This window comes from Lacerta agilis, chromosome 4 (genome assembly GCF_009819535.1).
Source record: "Lacerta agilis isolate rLacAgi1 chromosome 4, rLacAgi1.pri, whole genome shotgun sequence".
Lineage (NCBI taxonomy): Eukaryota > Metazoa > Chordata > Lepidosauria > Squamata > Lacertidae > Lacerta > Lacerta agilis.
Genome location: NC_046315.1, coordinates 58,788,163 through 58,810,870, shown reverse-complemented (window position 1 = coordinate 58,810,870; position 22,708 = coordinate 58,788,163). Strand labels below are relative to the sequence as shown.

General features: G+C 38.7%; 1 protein-coding gene across 6 annotated transcripts in view; it reads right to left on the bottom strand.

Moving 5' to 3' along the window:
- Positions 1-22,708, bottom strand: part of DMD (dystrophin) — a 1,040,101-nt gene that overhangs the window by 260,064 nt on the left and 757,329 nt on the right. For all 6 annotated transcript variants that reach the window (XM_033147196.1, XM_033147200.1, XM_033147197.1 and 3 more), the window contains 2 exons: positions 15,326-15,537; positions 1,360-1,514 (listed from right to left, as the gene is read on the bottom strand). In XM_033147196.1, the coding sequence (XP_033003087.1) occupies positions 1,360-1,514; positions 15,326-15,537 (367 nt within the window). The remainder of the gene's footprint in view (positions 1-1,359; positions 1,515-15,325; positions 15,538-22,708) is intronic.

The following is a 22,708-nucleotide window of genomic DNA, read 5'->3' as shown; positions in this document are numbered from 1 at the left end:
CTTTCTAAAGAATTACAATTTCCAGAGTTCTTTAGCTACTGGTTTCCAGAATTCATAAGTGAACTTACACTGGTACTTTGGAAGAAGGAACATTATCTAAAGATCATGTGTCATTTATTTATAATTAATATGCATACCTGCCTTACTGCCATGTCTGGCTATAAGTACAAATCAAACAGTCAGAAACATACAGAACTTCTAAGGAAGATGGCAAACTCCATCCTTCATCTATTTTTACTTTTGTGCTCAAGTTCCTCAAAGTTTACAACAGTTTAACCCAGACATATAAGACACAAGGTTTACCCCAATGATTATCCATAATTTCAGTACAGAAAGAAAGGAACACTTTTGGTAGTAACAGCTGATTTAAATAATCCTCCCTATGCCAAGAAACTCTCTGATTATATTTTACATTTTACACTGTGCACTCTTCTGACCTTATTCATAAACTGTAATTAAACACAATTTAAAACCACATTCATTTTTGGATTTGATTATAAGCTATAAAGGCTAATGTTAGATATAAAGTCTAATGTTAGATACTAAACCAATCTAAGTGAACCTAACATAATTTTTATGCATCTCATTGAGTGTACAACAATATGAAACAATGAATCTGAATTTTATTGCATTAATAAAACTAATTTTATTCTATGAATTTTCATATAGATTTTATAATGGGTGATTCATAGTTTAGAGAAGGCTCTAAAATAGCTTTTAGAATTGAAAAGGCATCAAAATAAATGATGAGAGACTACAAAAAGAACAAAGAAAGCTTTAATCAAGAACCTAATCTAGGAAGAATTATTATTTATAGATTTTTCACATGGGGACCTGATAAAGCTTCATCTTCCAACCTTACATGAACCACACTTCAACAGAACAAGAGTGTCATTTCCATACTTAGTATACAGCATTGATAATAACTGAACAAAGTTCTTAGGGCAATGTAGAACAAATAATATAATTGTTCTAGATGGGGCTTCCTAGCAAGCATGATAGAAAGCAGGAAACCTGGCAGAAAGGTTTGAGTTACAGATAGATACAAGAATATAAACGATTAGCAGGAACTCAAACACACACAGGAACTCAAACACTCACAGAAAATGATTAATCATATACTTAAATAACAATAAGCAAAACAGCTGATAAAAACACATTCTTGACAATTAATCTCCCCCCGAAAGAGACCCTCCCTAGTCACATAATTGGAAACAGTTTATGAAAATAACAGCAATAAATTGAGAACTGTTTCCTCCTTACCTTTTAAGTATTTAACTATTAATACTTTCTTAAGAAACATATCCAACTACATAGTTTTGTTTTACAAGAATGATGAAAATATAAGTTGTGTCCTACCTCTTATTAATGGTGGCCCAAGCATCATTAATGTTATTAGTCATCAGTTCTACTTTTCTGGTGTCATCAGTTGAATAATCCCGGAGAAGCTTAAGTGCCAAATCATTTGCCACATCCACGTTTATATGCCACTGCCGTAGTTCTTTTGCAAATTGCTGAAAGAAGAGCAGAAAACCAGTTTTGTCTCAAATATTATCAAACTGCAAATGCATAAAATGCATGTTACATATTATTGAGGAACATTTATAACCTTTCCAAGTTCAGGTAATACTTAAAACATGAAGTTTCTGGGTAAATAATATCCCTAATTCACTTCAACAAAATATGCTGTTCCATGCAGTGTTTCTTAAAAAATTAGTTTTAGTTTTAATTAAGATTTTCTTGTGCTACAAAACAGACAAATAAGCAGAGAGAAGTACAACTGAGGGGAAAGAGAGGGGGGAGAGACGGGAAGGGAGAAAGATTGGGGTGTTGTTCTTTCATTCTATTGTCTTGTATTAGTGATGGGGTTGTGTCAGGATAATGTGAATAGATCCTATATCTATATATACAGTGTTTCTATATCTATATTTATATCTATGAATTAGAAGTCCTTAGGATTGAGGGAGATCCATTCAATTGTAACTTTAAAACCGTTTAGGTAAAATCTGGTTTTAGGGTATCTAGAATTGTTTTGTTATGAGATGGAAGATTATAAATCTAGTAACAAGAGTGTAACAGAACTGTTCAAGAAAATGCAAGGTACGGGTATGCCAGGCTCTATTTTAATTGTCATTCATGGTTTCCCCAGAATAATTCTGGAACTGCAGTCTGGCGGTGCCAACAATTTTATGTTGTGTGTGAAGTCCCCCAAACCCCCTCCAAAATAAATCACACAGGACACAGAATATTTGTTTAAGAATTTTTTGGCATTAATTTGGCCACAACTTTATTGATTACAGCATGTGAGTGGTTGCTTAGGCATTGGTTTGGACTACCTGAACCTGCACCAGCAGGAACAGGACTGACAACTGGAACCTCAAGAGGTCAGTAAGGGAAAACATACGGGGGAGAGCACAGAGGCGGATTTCCACCTCTTAGTTCACCCCAGATGCTCCCAGGAACTCTGGCATGGCCTGAGAAGGGATCAGACAGAGCAAACTGAGCCCCTGGATTCCGTTAATGGAATTCCCTAGCAGCAGCAACAAAAATCCCCCATAATCCCCTCCACCAAAGAATGAACAAATGCCTAACCACCAACCTTACAAAGTTGTGACGATTTGCTACACAGTAGGCAAAAACCAAATGGCACCAGCCAATCAGCCATGGCAAAATTCCCATGAGGCTCCTACTCCAAAAGCTTAAATTATAGGGAGGGAGGGAGGGCGGGAGATGTGCTGCATGATGCGAAAGAGAAAGTACTTTGCCACATGCAGCCCCTTAAATAGCCCCTTAGTTGCCAATCAAACCCCAACCAACAGGAAATTTTCCCCAGCAACAAAGGGGCAACCAATGAGGTGAGGAGGTCATCCAAACGGACCCGCCCCAGCAACAAGAAGGCAGTTTGGTGATCTCACCGCAACACATGGCTTTCCATGATTTGGAGGACACAATTTACAAAATGAAACCCACATTCTTGTCACAGAACTACAGTTCTCCGGTTTCCTGAGGAATACAAATGCCCTTTCAACCAGTTTGAGAACCAAGCTATACATTACATGTAGTTCTGAAATTGTTTTTTTACCCATTTTTTCCCCTGGGGAAAAGCACTCACAGCAATCTTGAGCTGAGGATTGGGGTGAGAGAGAAAGAAAGAAAGAAAGAAAGTGGCAGCTTTACTCATTCCCTGCCAGTTGTTTGTCCAGTCACAATTCCTGCTGCTCAGCCTGTTTTCTCACCCAAGCGTGGCAGTATATGACTATATAAGATAAAGTTTGGTATTAAGTCTGTCATGTAAATATATACATAACAGTATATATATTGTCTCCTATATGTTTTTTTCTCTCCTAAAAATAAATGGGTGATTTAAATATATAACATTCTATATTTATGCATGTGCTAGTGATCCATATAGGGAAATAGGACAAATGCTGAGTAGAAAAAATAATAAATATATTCCATATTTTCATTGTTTTATCCATTAGGTTATGTAATGAGTGCCACCTAATGGAATAGTACTGTACATGCATATACAGGGATAATATAGTACTGATAAAAAATATAATTTATTGGAATATAAATTCTTTGCTACTTTCTCCCAAGAGCATACAGAAAGCTTTTAAATGTAGGTATAAATAATATTGCTATGAAACCTCACTGTCCCAGTCTGCAGGAGAACATTAGGAAACATTTGTTCTCAGTTCCAATGTGTTGAAAGTCTTGAGTAAATAGTTGTGCAAAGTAAAAGCCATAATAGAAAAAGTAATAATATAATTATTGTACCAAAATTCTTTGAATAATATGTGTTTGCTCCCCTTTGTGAAAATCAGTTTTATTTTCTCTTATTTATCTTTGCACTAAAGAACTGCTTTTGACTTGACTAACAGCATTGAATTAATTAATAAGAATGAAGCAATTCTTTGAATATTTATCTGTAACACAAAGCAGACTGAACATCAAGTAGATAAATGAACAGCCTGAATAAAATTACTGCAATGTTTTTTTGTAGTGTATTTCTGGAAAAAAATGTTCCAAAGGTACAGTTAAACATTAGAGCAATGTGGGTCAGCAAACTCCTCCAAATTAAAATGCATTTTCATTACAGCCCATGAAGCTCCCCTTACAAACAAGCAAGGATTGAGGAATATCTGCATAATAGAAAAGATGCATAATTGATGGGTGGTTCACACAATATTTTTTGTATACATGAGCAGCAGTTACTGTCCTGATAGTATGAAAGAACCACTGCAATCTTGAGTGCTCTTACAGGCTGCTTCTATGTCCCCAATACTCTAATTATGTTTCTCCACACCAATATTTAACTTAAGCATAGTAAAATGCTACCCTTCATGTTGCCCATTTTATTCCTTGTTATTCATTATGCTCATAACGAATCACAGATTTTTAAAAAATATATCATTGTGGCAGTGATTGTACATACTGTTTTTAGATGCTTAGTGATTTAATTTTCTGTCAATTGCTCGTATTTTATTAGGTTGCCTGATGTTGAAACGTGCATGCCACCTTAGGGTAAAGGGCGGAATGAATGAATGAATGAACGAATGAATGGAGTCTGATTCGGTCTGCCTTATAGCCATGCCAATCCTTGGAATTTTGTTCACTGCCAGGATCCAAAAATGGATATTGAAAGAAATGTAAAGTGTCCACAGCCCCCCTAATAGAATGACACAGTACTTGTCATTCACTCATACGGCTTTCTACATGTTTATTTTTAAACCAAAATCTTTGTTTAAAAGAAGCGAGCTAATGTAACAGGATCAACACATGCTATTTGTTTTGTTGGTAGAACACAATGAAGTAATGGCCTATAAAGTTTCACTCAGGAAATGTGTACTTTTCCCAGTGCTGCTTAAATTTTAATGGCCTTGTAATCCTGTCTGAAGAATACTATTTAATAGGCCGCCTGACAAACGCATTACAGGACTATTTAAAAAGTGTTGCTTCTCACCATTAACTTCAATACTTATATCTATTAAAATCCTAACATTACTAACACCAGTATCAGTTAGAATATATTTTTTTAAAAAAACCACAGAATGTAGGTCTCTCTCTTGTTCTCTCTCTCAGAAAACAATTAATCTTTTCAGTAACTTTGAAGAGGTGCAGTCCTCAGTCATCACTTCTATTTCTTTTCACAGAGATGGAGACCAAAGTGATGCAATGAGTGTTTTATCAGTCAGCCTATTAGAGTCCCATTATTTTCTGTCTTACATGACTTCATATAATGAATTTTTATAATTAAACTAATGACATACCTCTTCTCTTCTTTTTCCTCATTCTCTTTTTACTTTCAGGCCCCATTTATCTCTTAATTAATCATGGTTTCATTCTCGCTCTCTCGCTCCCCTTTTTCTTTCAAAAAGTGTTCCATTACTTTAATTTCATTGTGACATATTTTAGTTTATCTCTCTCATTTCATAACTTTGCTGACTGTTAAATAGTTTAAGGAATTAGGGAAATGTGTACACCATTCTGATCATATATACTGAAATTTTCTTTAATTATAAAATGTTTGGACCACCACAGCCAACCACAAATGAACAATCACACCGTACGCCAACCCTGACCTCTCTCACCACCAAAGGAGCACAAGCGAACAACAGAGAACTTGCACAAACAATGCTGACATCAAACCCTACATATATCAAGTAAAATAGAAACATTGTCACCCCACCCCACCCATCTCCCCACCCTGCCCACCTCTTTCCCCCTTTTCTTCCTAATATCTCAACAAACGAAACTGTTTTGTAAAAATGTTACATGGAAAAAATATGAGAGAGACATTGCACATACCTCTGTAAATCAAGAAAATCTTTAATTTTTTTTAATAAAAAAATATAAAATGTTTTCAGCCCCAAAAGTCCCTCACATCTTCCTCCCACCACAACTGTCCTACCATCTCTTAAGACTGCCACCGCCAGAGGAAAAAACATGGCTGGCTGGCAGGCTGGCATTCCTATATATGCACAGGCTGGGCACAGAAAATGTTGGCTAGAGCAGCTCTTCAGAAATCTGTTCAAAGGCCTACACTCTGTGATGTGGTCATACATGCAGGGAAATGCCTGCCTGGTGGTCATTTTCTTACTTTGGTAGCAGAGGTGGTGCTGTCAAGTAGTGACAGGGTCAGTGGTAAACAACTGTTGCTAGAAAATACTGGTATAGTACAGGGAGGAGAACAACAGTAGAAATGAGAGAGATAAACTAAGAAGAAAAGTCATTGTTTGGGAGTGAGTGCAGGCAGAGGTTGGGTGGTTGTCATGTATGCTTTAACTGAGATTCCCAGCTCACAGAACTGTGAATGCAATTCTATAGAACTTCGCAAAGTCCAAATATAAAAATAAGACATTTATATTCCACCAAGTGTCCGTTTCTTTAAATACAGTTTTTACATAATGTATGCAATACCAAGATCATATTCAAGAGCAATACAGGATGTCTCAAAGCCAAAGTTCTGTCCAAATATTTCTTCATTTAATAAATAGAAAAGAATCTCTACTTGTTGCTAAGCCCTGTATTGGATGCCTTGTTTCTCTGGCCTACCAGAAAGAGTCTTTAGCTGAATACCAAGAACAGGTCCTTCTCTGTGGTGGTTTTTAGAAAAGTTACAAACCTTCCTCTTTTAGCCTACTTTTGGGTAATTTTATGGCACCACGTTTTAATAATGGTTATATCTGTTGTTATTTTAATGATACTTAATGCTGTTGTTTTTAATAGCTTGTAATTACTTGTAAATTGATTGCTCAAGGTCTTAATGCACTTATTAACTGCTGTTGTTTTTATATTTCATATTGATTTTTAAATTCCCGTAGTTTTTGTTTTGTTTTTTTCTTGTTTAAATAGCTTTCGTTGATGGTGGTTTAATTACTATTTTGTAAACTGCCCTGAAAATCCTGATTGCATGAAGGGCAGTTTGAAAGCTGAACAAATAACCTTAGTAGAGTGATGTTTTGCTGATTGCATACAGATAGCAACTCAATACATATTTGTTCAGATAGGCCTTTGGAGCTTAATAAGAGGGACATGATTTGAATTTGTATAATTTAATGCTGATTTGTCTGCTATACTTTGTACCATATTGTTACTTTGTTTTTAATGTTGTAATTTTGCTGTTAACTGCCCTTAGCTCTTGTGAAGAGAAGACCAATAGCAATAACAGTAATAAGAGAAGCTGCTTCAGTTACCTCTCCCACAAGCGTCACAGGCTTTATTCCCCTATCTGTTGGAGGACAAATGTAGGGAAAGTACAGTAGTCAGGAAAAGGTGTATGTGTCTGTAATATGTGAATGATCATATCGTTGGCAGAGACATGCAAATGAAAACTTGTTTGCCATCAATGTGTGTTATGCTGATATATGTATCTTCTGCTCACAAATATATTTTGTTGCTACTTCCATATAAATATTTTTTTTTAATGTAAGAAGAGATGCAGTATGAAAGAATCAACAGACCCTCCAAGTGTCCCTATTTTGCAGGGCCACCCCTGATTTAGAGAAGCCGTCACATTTTCTTTTTTGATCCCGGAATGTCCCACCTTTCCTTAGGGTGCCCATATTTTCTTTGGTGAAATGTTGGAGGGTATGGTAGCATGTCCTATTTTTACTGGAGAAGTATTGGGGGGGTATGGAGTTATCCAACCCCTGAGCCGTCTGAAGGCAATCCTGTATAGGGAAGGTTTTTTTTTAATCTTTTATGTTTTATTATGTTTTAATATATATTTGAAGCTGACCAGAGTGGCTGGGACAACCCAGAAAGATATGTGGGGTATAAATAGTAAAATTATCATTATGGAATGGGACGTCCCTATTTTCATCGGGGAAATGTTGCAGGGTATGCATCAAATATCAGAAAAGAACTAATAACTATTATTTTTTTCACCTATGTATAGCAATGGTACAGCAATACCGGCCTACACTGCAGGGTTGTGGTGAAGATTACAACAATAAAGCACATAAGGCACTTTTGAATACTTGAAATTTGGCAAAATACATGTTTAATATGAATGTCATCAATTTTCAACTGTAATACCAAATCAGGTTAGACGTAAAGTATCAGACACCTACTATAAATTAGAATGTATACAGTAATTTCAAACATAAATGAGTATTATAATATTACTGATGCAAAAATCAGTAGCTCTCAGTTTAGTTAATATCTAGAAAAAGAAATTCTAACGGTTAAAATTGTTAGGAAGCCTCACTGCCCAATCCTTGATATGTTGGATTCTCTGTTAGTTTATTCAATAGGTCAAGGAAAGGAACTTTACACCTGCTCAAGGCCACTTTTCTGTTCTTACTTGACATTTTATTGGGTTAAGACCTAGCGTTGAAAACAGATGTCAACGTTGGATTTCATAATCCCTTTTACAAATTAAGTCATATCAGAGGAGGCAAATTAGTTTCAACGTTGTCTTAAAAAAAATCCCTCTCAGCAGCCTCTTTCTACATGCCATCATATGCACAAAAGACAGCTAGTAAGGAATAATAACTCTATTAAAAGTGACAAACACACTGAAAATAATTCCCTCTGCATTGTATAATATATTGGGGACAGAATGCCAACAACTGCTTATCATAACACAAAAAACATGAAAGCACTTGTCTTGAAATCCTGATTTATTATTAGATCCATACATTCAAATACCAGCTTATAATAGAAAACTAAATCAACTGAGTTCAGTATGATTTGAGTTCTCTTGATTCCACATATGTCTAGCTCAGTCAAGCACAAAACTGCTAATGCCATCACATCTGAGAGGCTTTTATGCAGGGTTTGACACAATAAGAATCACAAGGCAGACAAAGGGAGATTTTTCTTTTGAAGGTTAAAAATAAAAATAATGTTGCTAAGCTAGAGAATAATTTCTTTGAATTTAGGGGAATGAGAACAAGAAAAACAAACAACTGTTCAACATTGACGAGAGCTGTTAGTACCAAAAAATGACACAGTCATAAGGCGGCAGGCTGGCAGTAGAGACCAAAATTCAGTATTAATTGAATCAGGTAAGATGTTGGAGTTTTCTCTTTCCCTATTTGAAACCTATGAGAAACCTATGTACTTATGGTACTTAGGATTTGTAGGCATAATCCAAGGTTTCTTTTCCTCGACAACCATCTCTAAGTTGGCCTCTTAGAAGAAACATTCAGCTCCTAGCACTTAGGAGGGTTGTATATTTCAAATTAAAAGGCATACAGAAATCACAAGCTGAATGAAACTAATTCATACAACTGTGGGCTATATTTTTAAACAACTAGACTAGTTTCTTATTCTTCTCCTGAGATGCTATCTTGCAACTTGAAAGTCAAATCTGCTATATATTGCATTTAAATCCCCAGCTGACATACCAATGTCATACCAGTGGATTAAAGTCATAAAACCACAATCTCATAAGATATTGAGTATCACCCAATGAGTTCCTTGTGACTTATTTAAGGAGGATACTGGCAAGCTGGAATGTGTGCAGAGGAGGATAGCCCTATTATTATTATTATTATTATTATTATTATTATTATTATTATTATTATTATTATTATTATTAAAATTTGCATGCTGCCCCATACCTGCAGATCTCAGGCCAGTTCACAACATAAAACCACAATATAAAAAACAGAAAATACATAATAAAGACAATGACAACCCAATAATTCCCCCTTCTACAACACATTTTAAAAGGGCATCAGATGTCAATAATCCAAAAGCCTGGTTAAAGAGGAACGTTTTTGCCTGGTGCCTAAAGGTAATGAAATGCCAGCCAAACCTCCCTGGGGAGAGCATTCCACAAATAGGAAGCCACTGCAGAAAGGCACATGAAGAAGGGCCTCAGAAGAGGTAGATTCATATGGAAAGAGGCAAACCCTTGAAGATGATCAAGGGTCTGGAAACCAAGCCTTACGAGGAATGGTTGAGGGAGCTGGGTGTGTTTAGCCTGGAAAAAGGAGACTGAAAGGAGATATGATAGCCATCTTCAAATATCTAAAGGGCTGTCACATGATAGATGGAGCAAGCTTGTTTTCTCCTGCTCTGGAGGGAAGGACTAGAACCAATAACTTCAAGTTAAAAGAAAGGAGAATCCGACTAAACAGCAGGATGAACTTTCTGACAATAAGAGCTGTTCAACAGTGCAACAGATTCCCTTGGGAGGGGGTGGACTCTCCTTCATTGAGGTTTTTAGGCAGAAGTTGAATGGCAACCTGCCATGGATGCTTTAGTTGAGATTCCTGCATTGCAGGGGCTTGGACCTTTGGGGTCCCTTCTAACTCTACAATTCTATAATTCTACGATTTCCAGATCAATTTCAAAAAATCCCACCGGAAGTACAGTTATATCCATGTGGTGATGGCAGGATTGAGTCAGTGGCTCGTGTGCTTCTGGCCTACACTCTGTATAAAGATATGAGGAGTGAGGTTATTACCTCTCTACTGCTGTCCATGCCAGGTCGCTCAACCATTGCTACTGTGTCCTTCTAGCAGATCAAGATAATCAGGTGACAGCAAAAACAGCAAATTTTTTAGCAGGGGCAATTAGAATAAGATCTATTATTTGATTATTGATGTAAACCCCCAAAATGTATTTTGTATAGTTAAGCTTTTACCTTCAGTACATTTTATCTTATTTTATGGCTATGGCTAGTGGCTGATGCAAATGAAGATTCTTCTGATCTGATCTTCTATGATTTTTAAGAAAATGTGTATAGAATTGCAGCCTTAGTATTGCAGGGAGAGGTTTTATTAAAAAATGACCTACCTGACTATACATAATAATTATGTATCCTATATATATATATATATATATATATATATATATATATATACACACCAGTGATAATGAGAATATTTGATGTTGTTATTTTGCTATTTCAGTGCATAAAGGAAGGTTTCCACTGAAACACACTGGGCAATTTACTATTTTATTAAAATTCTCAGAATTTTAAAGCACCATTTTGAAACTTGCCTCTTTTATGCTCTCCTGCAGTTGAAGAACCAGCCTTTGTTCCTGTCAAGATCACTTTAGTATTTCATTTGGCTTCACTGATACAGCCTATAGTACTAATCAGTTCTACTGCCTGGATAAGATAGAGGCAATCAAAGGTGGCAGAGGAATTGAACATCATAGTGCATCACAGAATGTAAAGTGATATCAAAGAAGTAAGGGAAGGTGGTAGTTCACACAATACATGCAGGACAAAGTTAAAGATGCTCAAAAACAGAATCATGAGGAAGTTTATGTGTCTTTATGTGATAGGAGATCTGACTGATGAAGAATACTGTGTAAAATGAAACTACTCATGCTGCTTCAACAACAACAACAACAACAACAAAAACCTACTGCATCAAATATATGGATGGAACTGGAAGGCTGTTATCCACTTCAGCACTGCCCAACTTAATCATTCATTCATACAATCAAATGAAAAATGGTATTTTCTTCAAAAAGATCAGTGTGTGTTTCTCTGTCTCTCTCTCTCCATCTCTCTCTCAGTATCTACACACACACACCTCCTATATCACTGATCTTAACCAGACTACACTCAGTAAGGTAGGGATGGCTAACCTTTTTTGGGCCAAAGGCTGCATTGACCTATGGTCAACCCTCTGAAGGCACTGCCCAAGTTCATGTGACAATTTTTATTTTTATTTTAACAAATGACACATTTGAGGAGTGGTGTAGGGTCACAAAACCTGGTGACATGACAGAATCACAACAGGACACCCTAAAAAGTGGCCAGTAAAATATGTACAGTGGTACCTCAGGTTAAGAACTTAATTCATTCTGGAGGTCCGTCCTTAACCTGAAACTGTTCTTAACCTGAAGTACCACTTTAGCTAATGGACCTCCTGCTGCTGCTGCGCTGCCAGAGCACGATTTCTGTTATTATTCTGAAGCAAAGTTATTAACCTGAAGCGTTGTTTCTGCGTTAGTGGAGTCTGTAACCTGAAGCGTCTGTAACCTGAGGTACCACTGTATCATGGTATCACAGTGTAGCTTCGACTGGCTGGCTGAACCAGGTGAGGAAGAAACATATTTACAATGGAGAAAGAATCAAGTCTAATATATTGGAATATGATTATATCATGAACTACAAATAATAAAATAATACAACTACAAAAATAAATATAATAGTCTGGAGGAATGCAAATTTCTTTCCTTACCCTAGCTAGGCAAGATAGCACTAGCAACATTTATTTCTACTCAATGAACTCAACAAACTAGAAACTGATGGTTCCCAATTAAGAGAATGACTAACAATAGTATTTATTTGAACTGATAAACACTGCAAATGTAAGCTGTCTAGAGTCCCTTTCAGGGAAAAAGTTGTGGAATAATAATAATAATAATAATAATAATAATAATAATAATAATAATAATAATAAATCAAACAACAGACAAAGAAGACCTAGGACCTAAAATGTTTTTCATCCACCAACTCTGAGCTAAAAATTTGGAATAATTTTCATCAGAAACTTTCAGCAGCTATATCATCACTGACCTCCATATAAACAAATGAAACTACAGAGAATCAATTGCTTGCTACTTGAAACTCATAAATCTGGGCTCAGCAAAATATGTTATAACTTGGTAACTGATTCAGAGATGGATCCGTAATTTCATATTAGCAGGCAGTAGAAGCATTAAGTCAAGCAAGATCTCAAATGTTCAGGTTTCTTGAACTTACACATATAGTGTGTAACAACTAAACATGGACACTGATGCAAATGTTCAGTCTTTGAAAATATTTTTCTTGGTACAAGCTCAAAAAAAAACTAATTGAGAAAAAATTATCTATTACCCTCTGACATTGCATACAGTCAGTTACAACCCATATATAAAAGAAGATGGGCAAAGGATCCAGCAAACTGCAACCTTACTATATCATAGGCAGAATGGTCTTGTTTGTTCAAATGTGTTCTGAGAACATAAATAAGAATGAGACTGAAAGAAAATTTGTTCATATCCATATATCAATGGTACCTCACCCCTCACAAATCAAACAGTAGGTAGACTCAGTAGGTAGAATTTATGTTGCATGTGTTTCAGCCCTTTACTAGTTCTGTTCTCTGTAACTTGGGCTCAGAGTTAGTCCTGTTTATAACCTGTTTAATAAAGCAACATTATGCTGTTGCATGGTGCAGCTGTGTGAGTAGATGTACAAGGAACCCACCAAAGGATATTACTTTGGAGATGCATACAAAGTAACATTTTTAGGAACAGGATCCTTGACATAAGTCAGCAACCTGCGGCTCCGGAGCCGCATGCGGCTCTTTTACACGGCTGCCGCGGCTCCGAAACTCCGGGGCGGATATGCCCACCCACTTCTCCAGCTGGCAGCGACCGCCCTCCAGCTGGCCGGCGGCCCGCCCTCTGGAGGCTGAGGGCGCTGCTCAGGGGCGTACCCAGGATCACCTGGCCTTGAACAGCGGGGCAGCGGGGCTCGGAGGTGGTGGGGACGCAGTAGAGGTGGCGCAGCTCAGCCGAGGTCTCTGGTGGGGAGCGCGCCTGAGGCGCGCACGCTCCTTCGGGAAGAGATGGAGCTGGGCTAGCGGGAGGGGGAACTTTGAAGACCCCGCCTCCACCTCCGAAGCAGGCGCCCATGGGAGAGGCCGCCTCCCGAGCCTGCCTGGCGGGACCAACCCTGCCCAGCTCCGGGAGTCTTCCTAGCGTGGGAGGCGGCCTTGGGGTGGACAGGGGAGCTCCGGGGTCGGCGGGTATGTGGGACCCCGCGGCATCCAGAGGCAGCTGGGAGGCGGGACGGCATGGGGGCAGGAAGGGGGCCTTCAGACGCGTCCCCGCACGGGCACTGGAGGCCAGGACTCCTCGGCTGGGTCGTGGGACCGCGGGGGAGGGCTGGCTGCGGTTTCTCTCGGAAGGCTGCTGGCTGCTGCGTCGAGGTGACGAGGTAGGCAGCTGCGAGCTGGGCCAGGTGCGGAGGGTGGCGGGCGAGGGGGGAAGCCCTCTTTTTAAAAATGGTCGAGGAAGCGGCGCCTGTTTCCCTGCCGCTGCCTCCTTCGCTCCTGGTTCCGCTCGCAGCCTCAGACCGCGCTCTTGCGGGCGCGCGTCTCTCTCCGCCCCGGAGCTAGGCCGGGACGTTTTGCAGTTTTTCCTCTGTCCTGAGTGTGTGTTAGGGGAGCCTTGACAAAGCACCTGTTGGTGTGGAAGAGAGGAGTCCTAACTTGGATCTGTGTTCATGTGCAAAATCTATCGCCATTGTCATTAAGGGGGCAGGGAACTCCCCTAAAAAGGTTTGAACACTACGACCTACTACAGCCACCTGTATGCAAGTCAGCACAAACATCACAGGCTTCTCTGGTGCAATTCTGTGCTTTATTTAGCAAGAGAGGAGGTTGGAAGAGGTGAGCATAGCCTCTGGTCTGGAATATTAAGGGTAAAAGACACTAAGATTATTGTAAAAGCCAGCAGTCTTCAATAAGACATGGGACAAACATTTAACACAAGTGTGCAGTTGAGGACTCATTTTTTTAAAAAAAAACAACAACGAATCAAATATTTGTATGCTGTTGCAACCCACCTTGGATCAGGCTGTGACCTGGTAGTGGTCCCCAGGGTGGATAAAAATGAATGATTTTTTTTTTAATTGGATTTTTAAAATTTAAATCGGATTTTTTTTATTTAAATCGGATTTTTTAAAATAAAATGCAGTGTTATATTTGTTTTAAATGTCGCAATGGTTTTGCGGCTCCCAGATTTTTTTCCCCCTTCGGAAACGGGTCCAAGTGGCTCTTTGGGTCTTAAAGGTTGCAGACCCCTGGTCTAGGCATTTTGGGATACTGTATATCAAGAAATCTCAAATCTGCATTTCTTTGTTTACTGAAAACAGAGCTAAGAGTGAAAGACTTGCATGTTGCTACTAGCCTACTAACAGGTGCTAAAATATGTATCACAAAACTCTGGAAAGAAAAGTGGATCCGAACATTAAAGAAGTGAATACAGAAGGTCTTGGAAATTGCTTTGATTACCAAACTTACTTACCAAAGAGGATAACCAAGAAGTAGAGAATTTTGTAGAAAAATGGGCATCTTTTCTCAATTATTAGAATTTTAAAAATCTATGACAATATAGTACCATATAATTATTTTCCACTAATATAATCGTCTTTTCCCTATCTACTATTATCTGTAGTACTAATCTTTGTATTTATCATTCAAGTTCTCCATATAAAAGATTTAAATAAGCACGAAAGGCTATGATTTAACTATTAACACAAACTTAAATTGCTTATGTGGAAATCAGAAGCCGTTTCTGAGCATTAAAAAAGAAAGAATAGTTCTCCATTCCCCCTTTTTTCATTTAGTACCTTGAGTTCTGTGTTCTGCTTCTTTAGGCCTTCTACAGTATAAGAAATCTCCTTCCATGACTCAAGCCTGGCTTTCGCACATTCCAGAACCTGCTCAGCTTCTTGCTTGGCTTCCAACCATTGTGTTGAATCTTTCAACATTTCATGTAATTGCTGTCTTCGGTTCTGAAGGTGCCCCTGAACTTCATCCCACTGGTTCTGTATCTTTTCAACTGGTGACATACAAGGGAAAACCAAAACATTAATCCTTACAGGTAAAACCCAACAGCAGTTCTATTTCTGATTTCAGTAAGGAGATGAGAAGGAGATCAAGAGCCTTCTGTTGACAATATCCTGAAGTCCCCCTTCTCTGTGATCAGGGGGAGTGGGGGACCAAGCATTTTGGCAGAAGAGGGATAGATTGCACAATCCCTCCTTTGCCTGTCTGCTTGACAAAGGGCTTTTTTAAAAAGAAAAGGGGAAAAAACAGTAGCTTGCTAAGAGACCAGTTGCCTATATTCCCTTGCTGGCTACAGAGTTTTCTTTAAAGTTTCCTTTAATGTTCAACCAGCATAAAAATGTAGCCTAATAGCATCTTATTGGGCTAGTGAAAAAACCATCAGGCTAGTAAATTATGTGTACTTATTTATAAGGCTGCATAAGATGGTTTGATGTCTCCTTCAGTGTGGCAATTTATATAGATTGCCACCAATAAATCTTGTTAAAATATGTAATTGCATAATATAGTAATGCATAGACTCTAAATATATTTCACTATATATAACCAACTGTACAAATGGCATTGATTTCATTAACCCTTTCCCAGAAAGCTAAGAATCTAAGAATTATCTCAAGAAATGGCAGTATGGTCAGAATTAATCAGAGTTGGCCATTTAGACTGAAAAAATATGTGAATGTCTTTCTCAGTTTCTGACAATATATTGTGTTAATGTCTTGAAGCTTCACTGAAATGAAAGGTAGGATATAAGTCTTTTAAAACAAAAATATATATTATCCCAACTAGGGATAAAACATCCAGTCCTTTTCCAATCTCTCGTAAACACAACTTTGACTTATGGTCAATAAATAAACTGAATACATGTATATAACACAACTACATATTTTTTGTATGATACAGCTGTGCTACGGAACTGTTATGGTACATGAAATCAGTACAAATTACAGGTCTCTTGAGCAAGGAGATCCTACTCTTTCAAACAATGGAGAAGTGTTCATTTGTAAATACGAATTTCTCTATGACAAGCATTTCCCTGTTCACAAAGTAGAGAAGGAAAGCTTCAGCACAGGTTTCATATGTCTGAAGATGTTCATATATGTATTGGAGTTGTTATGCTGTAATTGGTTAGGTTCATGTTGTATGCATTACTGAATACCATACAAAGAAAACTAATATTATCTATGTAGGACTTGCACAATGAAGAACAGAATATGGGCACTCACTCACTGTAATGATTTATAATATACAAAGCATCTCAGGTTAGTATGCTGCCTTTCCCAGTTGGCTCAGAAAAATGAAATAATTATTGGGGGGGGGAATATCTGACTACTCTGATCAAGTTCTCCACTAATACTGCATGACAAATAAAATACAGGTTGGTAGCCGTGTTGGTCTGCCATAGTCGAAACAAACAAACAAACAAAATCCTTCCAGTAGCACCTTAGAGACCAACTATCTGAAGAAGTGTGCATGCACATGAAAGCTCATACCAATAAAAAACTTAGTTGGTCTCTAAGGTGCTACTGAAATAAAATACAGTCAGTCAGGAAAGGATCATTAGACAAGAGTTAAAGGAGACTTTTATATAATTCAGGCATCAATGATTTATTACCAAGTAACCCAAAAGTCTCCTTCATGGCGTGGCGAAAGGGCTTGAACAATTCAGAGAAGCTATGAGCTATGCCGTGTAGGGCCACACAAGATAGACAGGTCATAGTGGAGAGTTTTGATTAAATGTGATCCACTTGGAGCAGGAACCGACAAGCCACTCCAGTATTCCTGCCAAAAAAAAACTCCATGGACAAGGAGAACAGGCATATAAAACTTAAGATGCTGGAAGATGAGCCCCTCAGGTCGGAAGGTGTCCAACATGCTACTGAGGAAGAGCGGAGGACAAGTACAAGTACATTCAGAGCTGATGAAGTGGCTGGGCCAAAGCCGAAAGGTTGCAGATATGTCTGGAAGCAAAAGGAAAGTCCAATGCTATAAAGAAAAATATTGCATAGGAACCGGGAATGTAAGAACCATGAACCTTGGTAAGCTGGATGTGGTCAAAAATGAGATGACAAGAATAAATATTGACATCCTGGGCATCAGTGAACTAAAATGGACGGGAATGGGAGAATTCAGTTTGGCTGACCATCATATCTACTACTGTGGGCAAGAATCCCATAGAAGAAATGGAGTGGCCCTCATAGTCAACAAAAGAGTGGCAAAAGCTGTACTGGGATGCAATCTCAAAAATGATAGAATGATCTCAGTACAAATCCAAGGCAGACCTTTTAACATCACAGTAATCCAAGTTTATGCACCAACTACCAGTGCTGAAGAAACTGAAATTGACCAATTCTATGAAGACTTACAACACCTTCTAGAAATGACACCAAAGAAGGATATTCTTCTCATTATAAGGGATTGGAGTGCTAAAGTAGGGAGTCAAGAGATAAAAGGAACAACTGGCAAGTTTGGCCTTGGAGTTGAAAACGAAGTAGGTCAAGAGAACGAGCTGGTCATCACAAACACTCTTTTCCAACAACACAAGAGACGACTCTACACATGGACATCACCAGATGGGCAGCATTGAAATCAGATTGATTATATTATCTGCAGCCAAAGATGGAGACGCTCTATACAGTCAGCAAAAACAAGACCTGGAGCTGACTGTGGCTCAGATCATCAGCTTCTTATAGCAAAATTCAAGCTTAAACTGAAGAAAGTAGGAAAAACCACTGGGCCAGTAAGACACAATCTAAATCAAATCCCTTATGAATACACAGTGGAAGTGAGGAACAGGTTTGAGGATTTAGATTTGGTGGACAGAGAAGAACTATGGATGGAGGCTTGTAACATTATACAGGAGGCAATAATGAAAACCATCCCAATTAAAAGGAAATGCAAGAAAGCAAAGTGGATGTCCAATGAGGCCTTACAAATAGCGGAGGAGAGAAGGCAAGCAAAATGCGAGGGAGATAGTGAAAGATACAGGAAATTGAATGCAGATTTCCAAAAAATAGCAAGGAGAGACAAGTGGGCCTTCTTAAACAAGCAATGCAAAGAAATGGAGGAAAACAATAGAATGGGGGAAAACCAGAGGTCTGTTCAAGAAAATTGGAGATATGAAAGGAACTTTTCGAACAAAGATTACCATAATAAAGGACAAAAGTGGTAAGGACCTAACAGAAGCAGAAGACATCAATAAGAGGTGGCAAGAATACACAGAGGAATTATACCAGAAAGATGGGGATGTCTCGTACACCCCAGGTAGTGTGGTTGCTAACCTTGAGCCAGACATTCTGGAGAGTGAAGTCAAATGGGCCTTAGAAAGCAGTGCTAATAACAAGGTCAGTGGAAGTGATGATATTCCAGCTGTCTATTTAACATTTTAAAGAATGATGCTGTTAACGTGCTACACTCAATATGCCAGCAAGTTTGGAAAACTCAGCAGTGGCCAGAGGATTGGAGAAGATCAGTCTACATCCCAATCCCCAAGAAGGGCAGTGCCAAAGAATGCTCCAACTACCGCACAATTGTGCTCATTTCACACGCTAGCAAGGTTATGCTTAAAATTCTACAAGGCAGGCTTAAGCAGTATGTGGACCGAGAACTCCCAGAAGTGCAAGCTGGATTTCGAAGGGGCAGAAGAACCAGAGACCAAATTGCAAACATGCGCTGGATTATGGAGAAAGCTAGAGAGTTCCAGAAAAACATCTACTTTTGTTTCATTGACTATGCAAAAGCATTTGACTGTGTCAACCACAGCAAACTAAGTCAAGTTCTTAAAGAAATGAGAGTGCCTGATCACTTCATCCGTCTCCTGAGAAATCTCTATGTGAGACAAGAAGCTACTACTGGATATGGAATAACTGATTGGTTCAAAATTGGGAAAGGAGTATGACAAGGCTGTATATTGCCCTCCTGCTTATTTAACTTATATGCAGAATTCATCATGTGAAAGGCTGGACTGGATGAATCCCAAACTGGAATTAAGATTGCCGGAAGAAATATCAACAACCTCAGATATGCAGTTGACACAACCTTGATGGCAGAAAGTGAGGAGGTATTAAAGAACCTTTTAATGAGGGTGAAAGAAGAGAGCGCAAAATATGGTCTGAAGCTCAACATCGAAAAAAACTAAGATCATGGCCACTGGTCCCATCACCTCCTGGCAAATAGAAGAGGAAGAAATGGAGGCAGTGAGAGAATTTACTTTCTTGGGTTCCATGATCACTGCAGATGGTGACAGCAGAGAAATCATCTTGCCGACAAAGGTCCATATAGTTAAAGCTATGGTTTTCCCAGTAGTGATGTATGGAAGTGAGAGCTGGACCATAAAGAAGGCTGGTCACCGAAGAATTGATGCTTTTGAATTATGGTGCTGGAAGAGACTCTTGAGAGTCCCATGGACTGCAAGAAGACCTAACCTATCCATTCTGAAGGAAATCAGCCCTGAGTGCTCACTGGAAGGACAGATCCTGAAGCTGAGGCTCCAATACTTTGGCCACCTCATGAGAATAGAAGACTCCCTGGAAAAGACCCTGATGCTGGGAAAGATGGAGGGCACTAGGAGAAGGGGACAACAGAGGACGAGATGGTTGGACAGTGTCCACAAAGCTACCAACATGCGTTTGACCAAACTGCGGGAGGCAGTGGAAGACAGGAGTGCCTGGCGTTCTCTGGTCCATGGTGTCACGAAGAGTCGGATACGACTAAATGACTAAACAACAACAAACCCATAAGTATAACACATAAAACATCTATTCATTATATTATTTTTACACAAAAGTGATACTTCCTTTTAATATGGAAAGTGAAAATAGCTTTTGAAATAGAAAAGACAGTCCTTTTCAACTAAGTGTGGAAAGAATATACATAACATTAGTTAGTGCACTAGAAAATAAAGTTATTCCTTACACCCGATCAAAATTGGTTCTCTATCTATTCATCTTTTGTAAGCAAAAAAAGTGAATGCTTTGTAATGTTTCTGTGAAGTATGTATGAAGCAAGCATATTTTGGAAAAAGTTCAGAATCTGGTCCAAACATTCATGTGTCAATACACATTCAGGGAATGGATGCAATCTAGGATAGCACCTGATCAACAATAGGGACATGGTAATTGCACAGGATATCATTCCCTATATTGCAGGTTTTCAGGTCATTGCTTATGAAGCAAAAATGGCAGCACACACATAAAGGAGTGCTGTATCAGCAGGCTTGGCTAAACCCCAATATTTGCAAAAATACGAAACAAAAACCCAAAACCTATGGAATGAAAAAAGTCCAATGAGGTCTAAGCATGCTCAGTGGGCAGGGAACGCTCACTGACTGGGTTTCTTTGTGGTGAGGGGGGAAGTGGAAAATCAGTGGTGGATTTATTTAACTCTTCTCTGCTTGGAAAGATCCTCCATGTGATGGGCAAAATAACCGGACCTGGGTCTCAGGAGATATGCACCCACAGCATGACACAACACAAATTATATCATGTGCATACAAGAGGGATAGAAGGATAATACATTTTCGGCAGGTGCCTGGCTCACACGTAACATCATTTCTGTAGTACAGTGTATACATCCAAACCCGAGTTTCAGTCCCAACATCCACCAAATGAAGGACACGGAGAAAGACCATAACTCAACGGCACAGCAGATGATCTGCACGAAGACAATCCCTGGTTCAATCCCTGCCCCTTCCAGTTAACACAATCAAGTAGTAGGTGATAGAAAGATATCCACCTGAGTTGATAAGTTGAAGTCCATCACAGAAGACATAGACAATACAGTCGGACCTCGGAAGTCGAACGGAATCCATTCCAGAAGTCCGTTTGACTTCTGAAATGTTTGGAAACCAAGGTGTGGCACGCAATTGGTTTCAGATTGTGCAGGCATGCTGGAAACAATAGCAGAAGCCACACCAGATGTTCAGCTTCCAAAAAAAGTTTGAAAACTGGAACATTCACTTCTGGTTTTCAATCGTTTAGGATGGACTGACTTAGTATAAAACAGCTTCATATGTTCACATGGTATTATGGGTGGGCCAAATTTCTTAATGAGGGAGTTGTGCCAGTTACCATAAACCACTAAGATCTGTTGCACCATGATGTGCCTCATATATACCCTGTTTCTCCTAAAATAAGACATAGCCATAAAATAAGCCATAGCAGGATTTCTATGCATTTGCGAAATATAAGCCGTTCCCCAAAAATAAGCCATACCCCGAAAATAAGCCATAGTGAAGTGGTACCTCCCATTAAAACAGCCTGGAGAGGCGTGGCTATGCAGCGTACCGATGCGACGCGGTTAAAATAAGACATCCCCTGAAAATAAGCCATACTGTGTTTTGTAGAGTGAAAAAAAATATAAGACGGTGTCTTATTTTAGGAGAAACACGGTATGTACAGGATAAAGTCTGCAAAATCTTTTATAGCTTATTAGCAGTCATTTTAAGTGTTTCTTTGAAGATGGCTGTTTAAGTATTCCTAACACCTTATTCACAACGCTGAGTATTGTGTGAAGGGATTTATCAATTTCTGAAACATTTTCCTTGCTTTCCTGACCTTCTCTATTAGAGGGCAAGCAGTTTGTGAAAAAAGAACATTGCTTTAAAACATTTTCTATGGATGTGAGCTCAATAACAGGAAAATGGTAGAGAAGAAATTTTGCAGCCCGACTTAAGAGCCCTGGCTAGGGTTGTGGCTTAGCCTCATAAAACCTCAAACATTACAATGAACATATGGTATTCAGTGGAGGGAAAAATGAGTTCTTTCCCTAGCCAGTGACCCTTATTTGAGAGCATGAAGAGCTCATTCCTATGGACATTATACAGAACTCTGAAAAAGTCAAGAATAAACAGGTGCCAACTGTACAAATCTATTGCTCCAGAAAGGATTCTTTCTAGCTTTAGAAAAGGAAACAAGAAATCAATAGTGTCTTTCTTACTCTTTTCCAGATAAAGCATTCCTCACGAGAACTGAAGGTAATACAGTCCAATGGGATAGATGAGATGAGTAATGATTTGAGCCACTGAATTGTGGCATTATAGCCAGTGTGGTTTGCAGTTAGGGTGGTGAAGTAAGAACAGGGAAATCCATGTTAAAACCTGCATTTAGCCATGGAACTCACTGGGTTACCTTGGGCCTCTTTCTCAGCCTAACCTCACAGGTTGTAAGGAT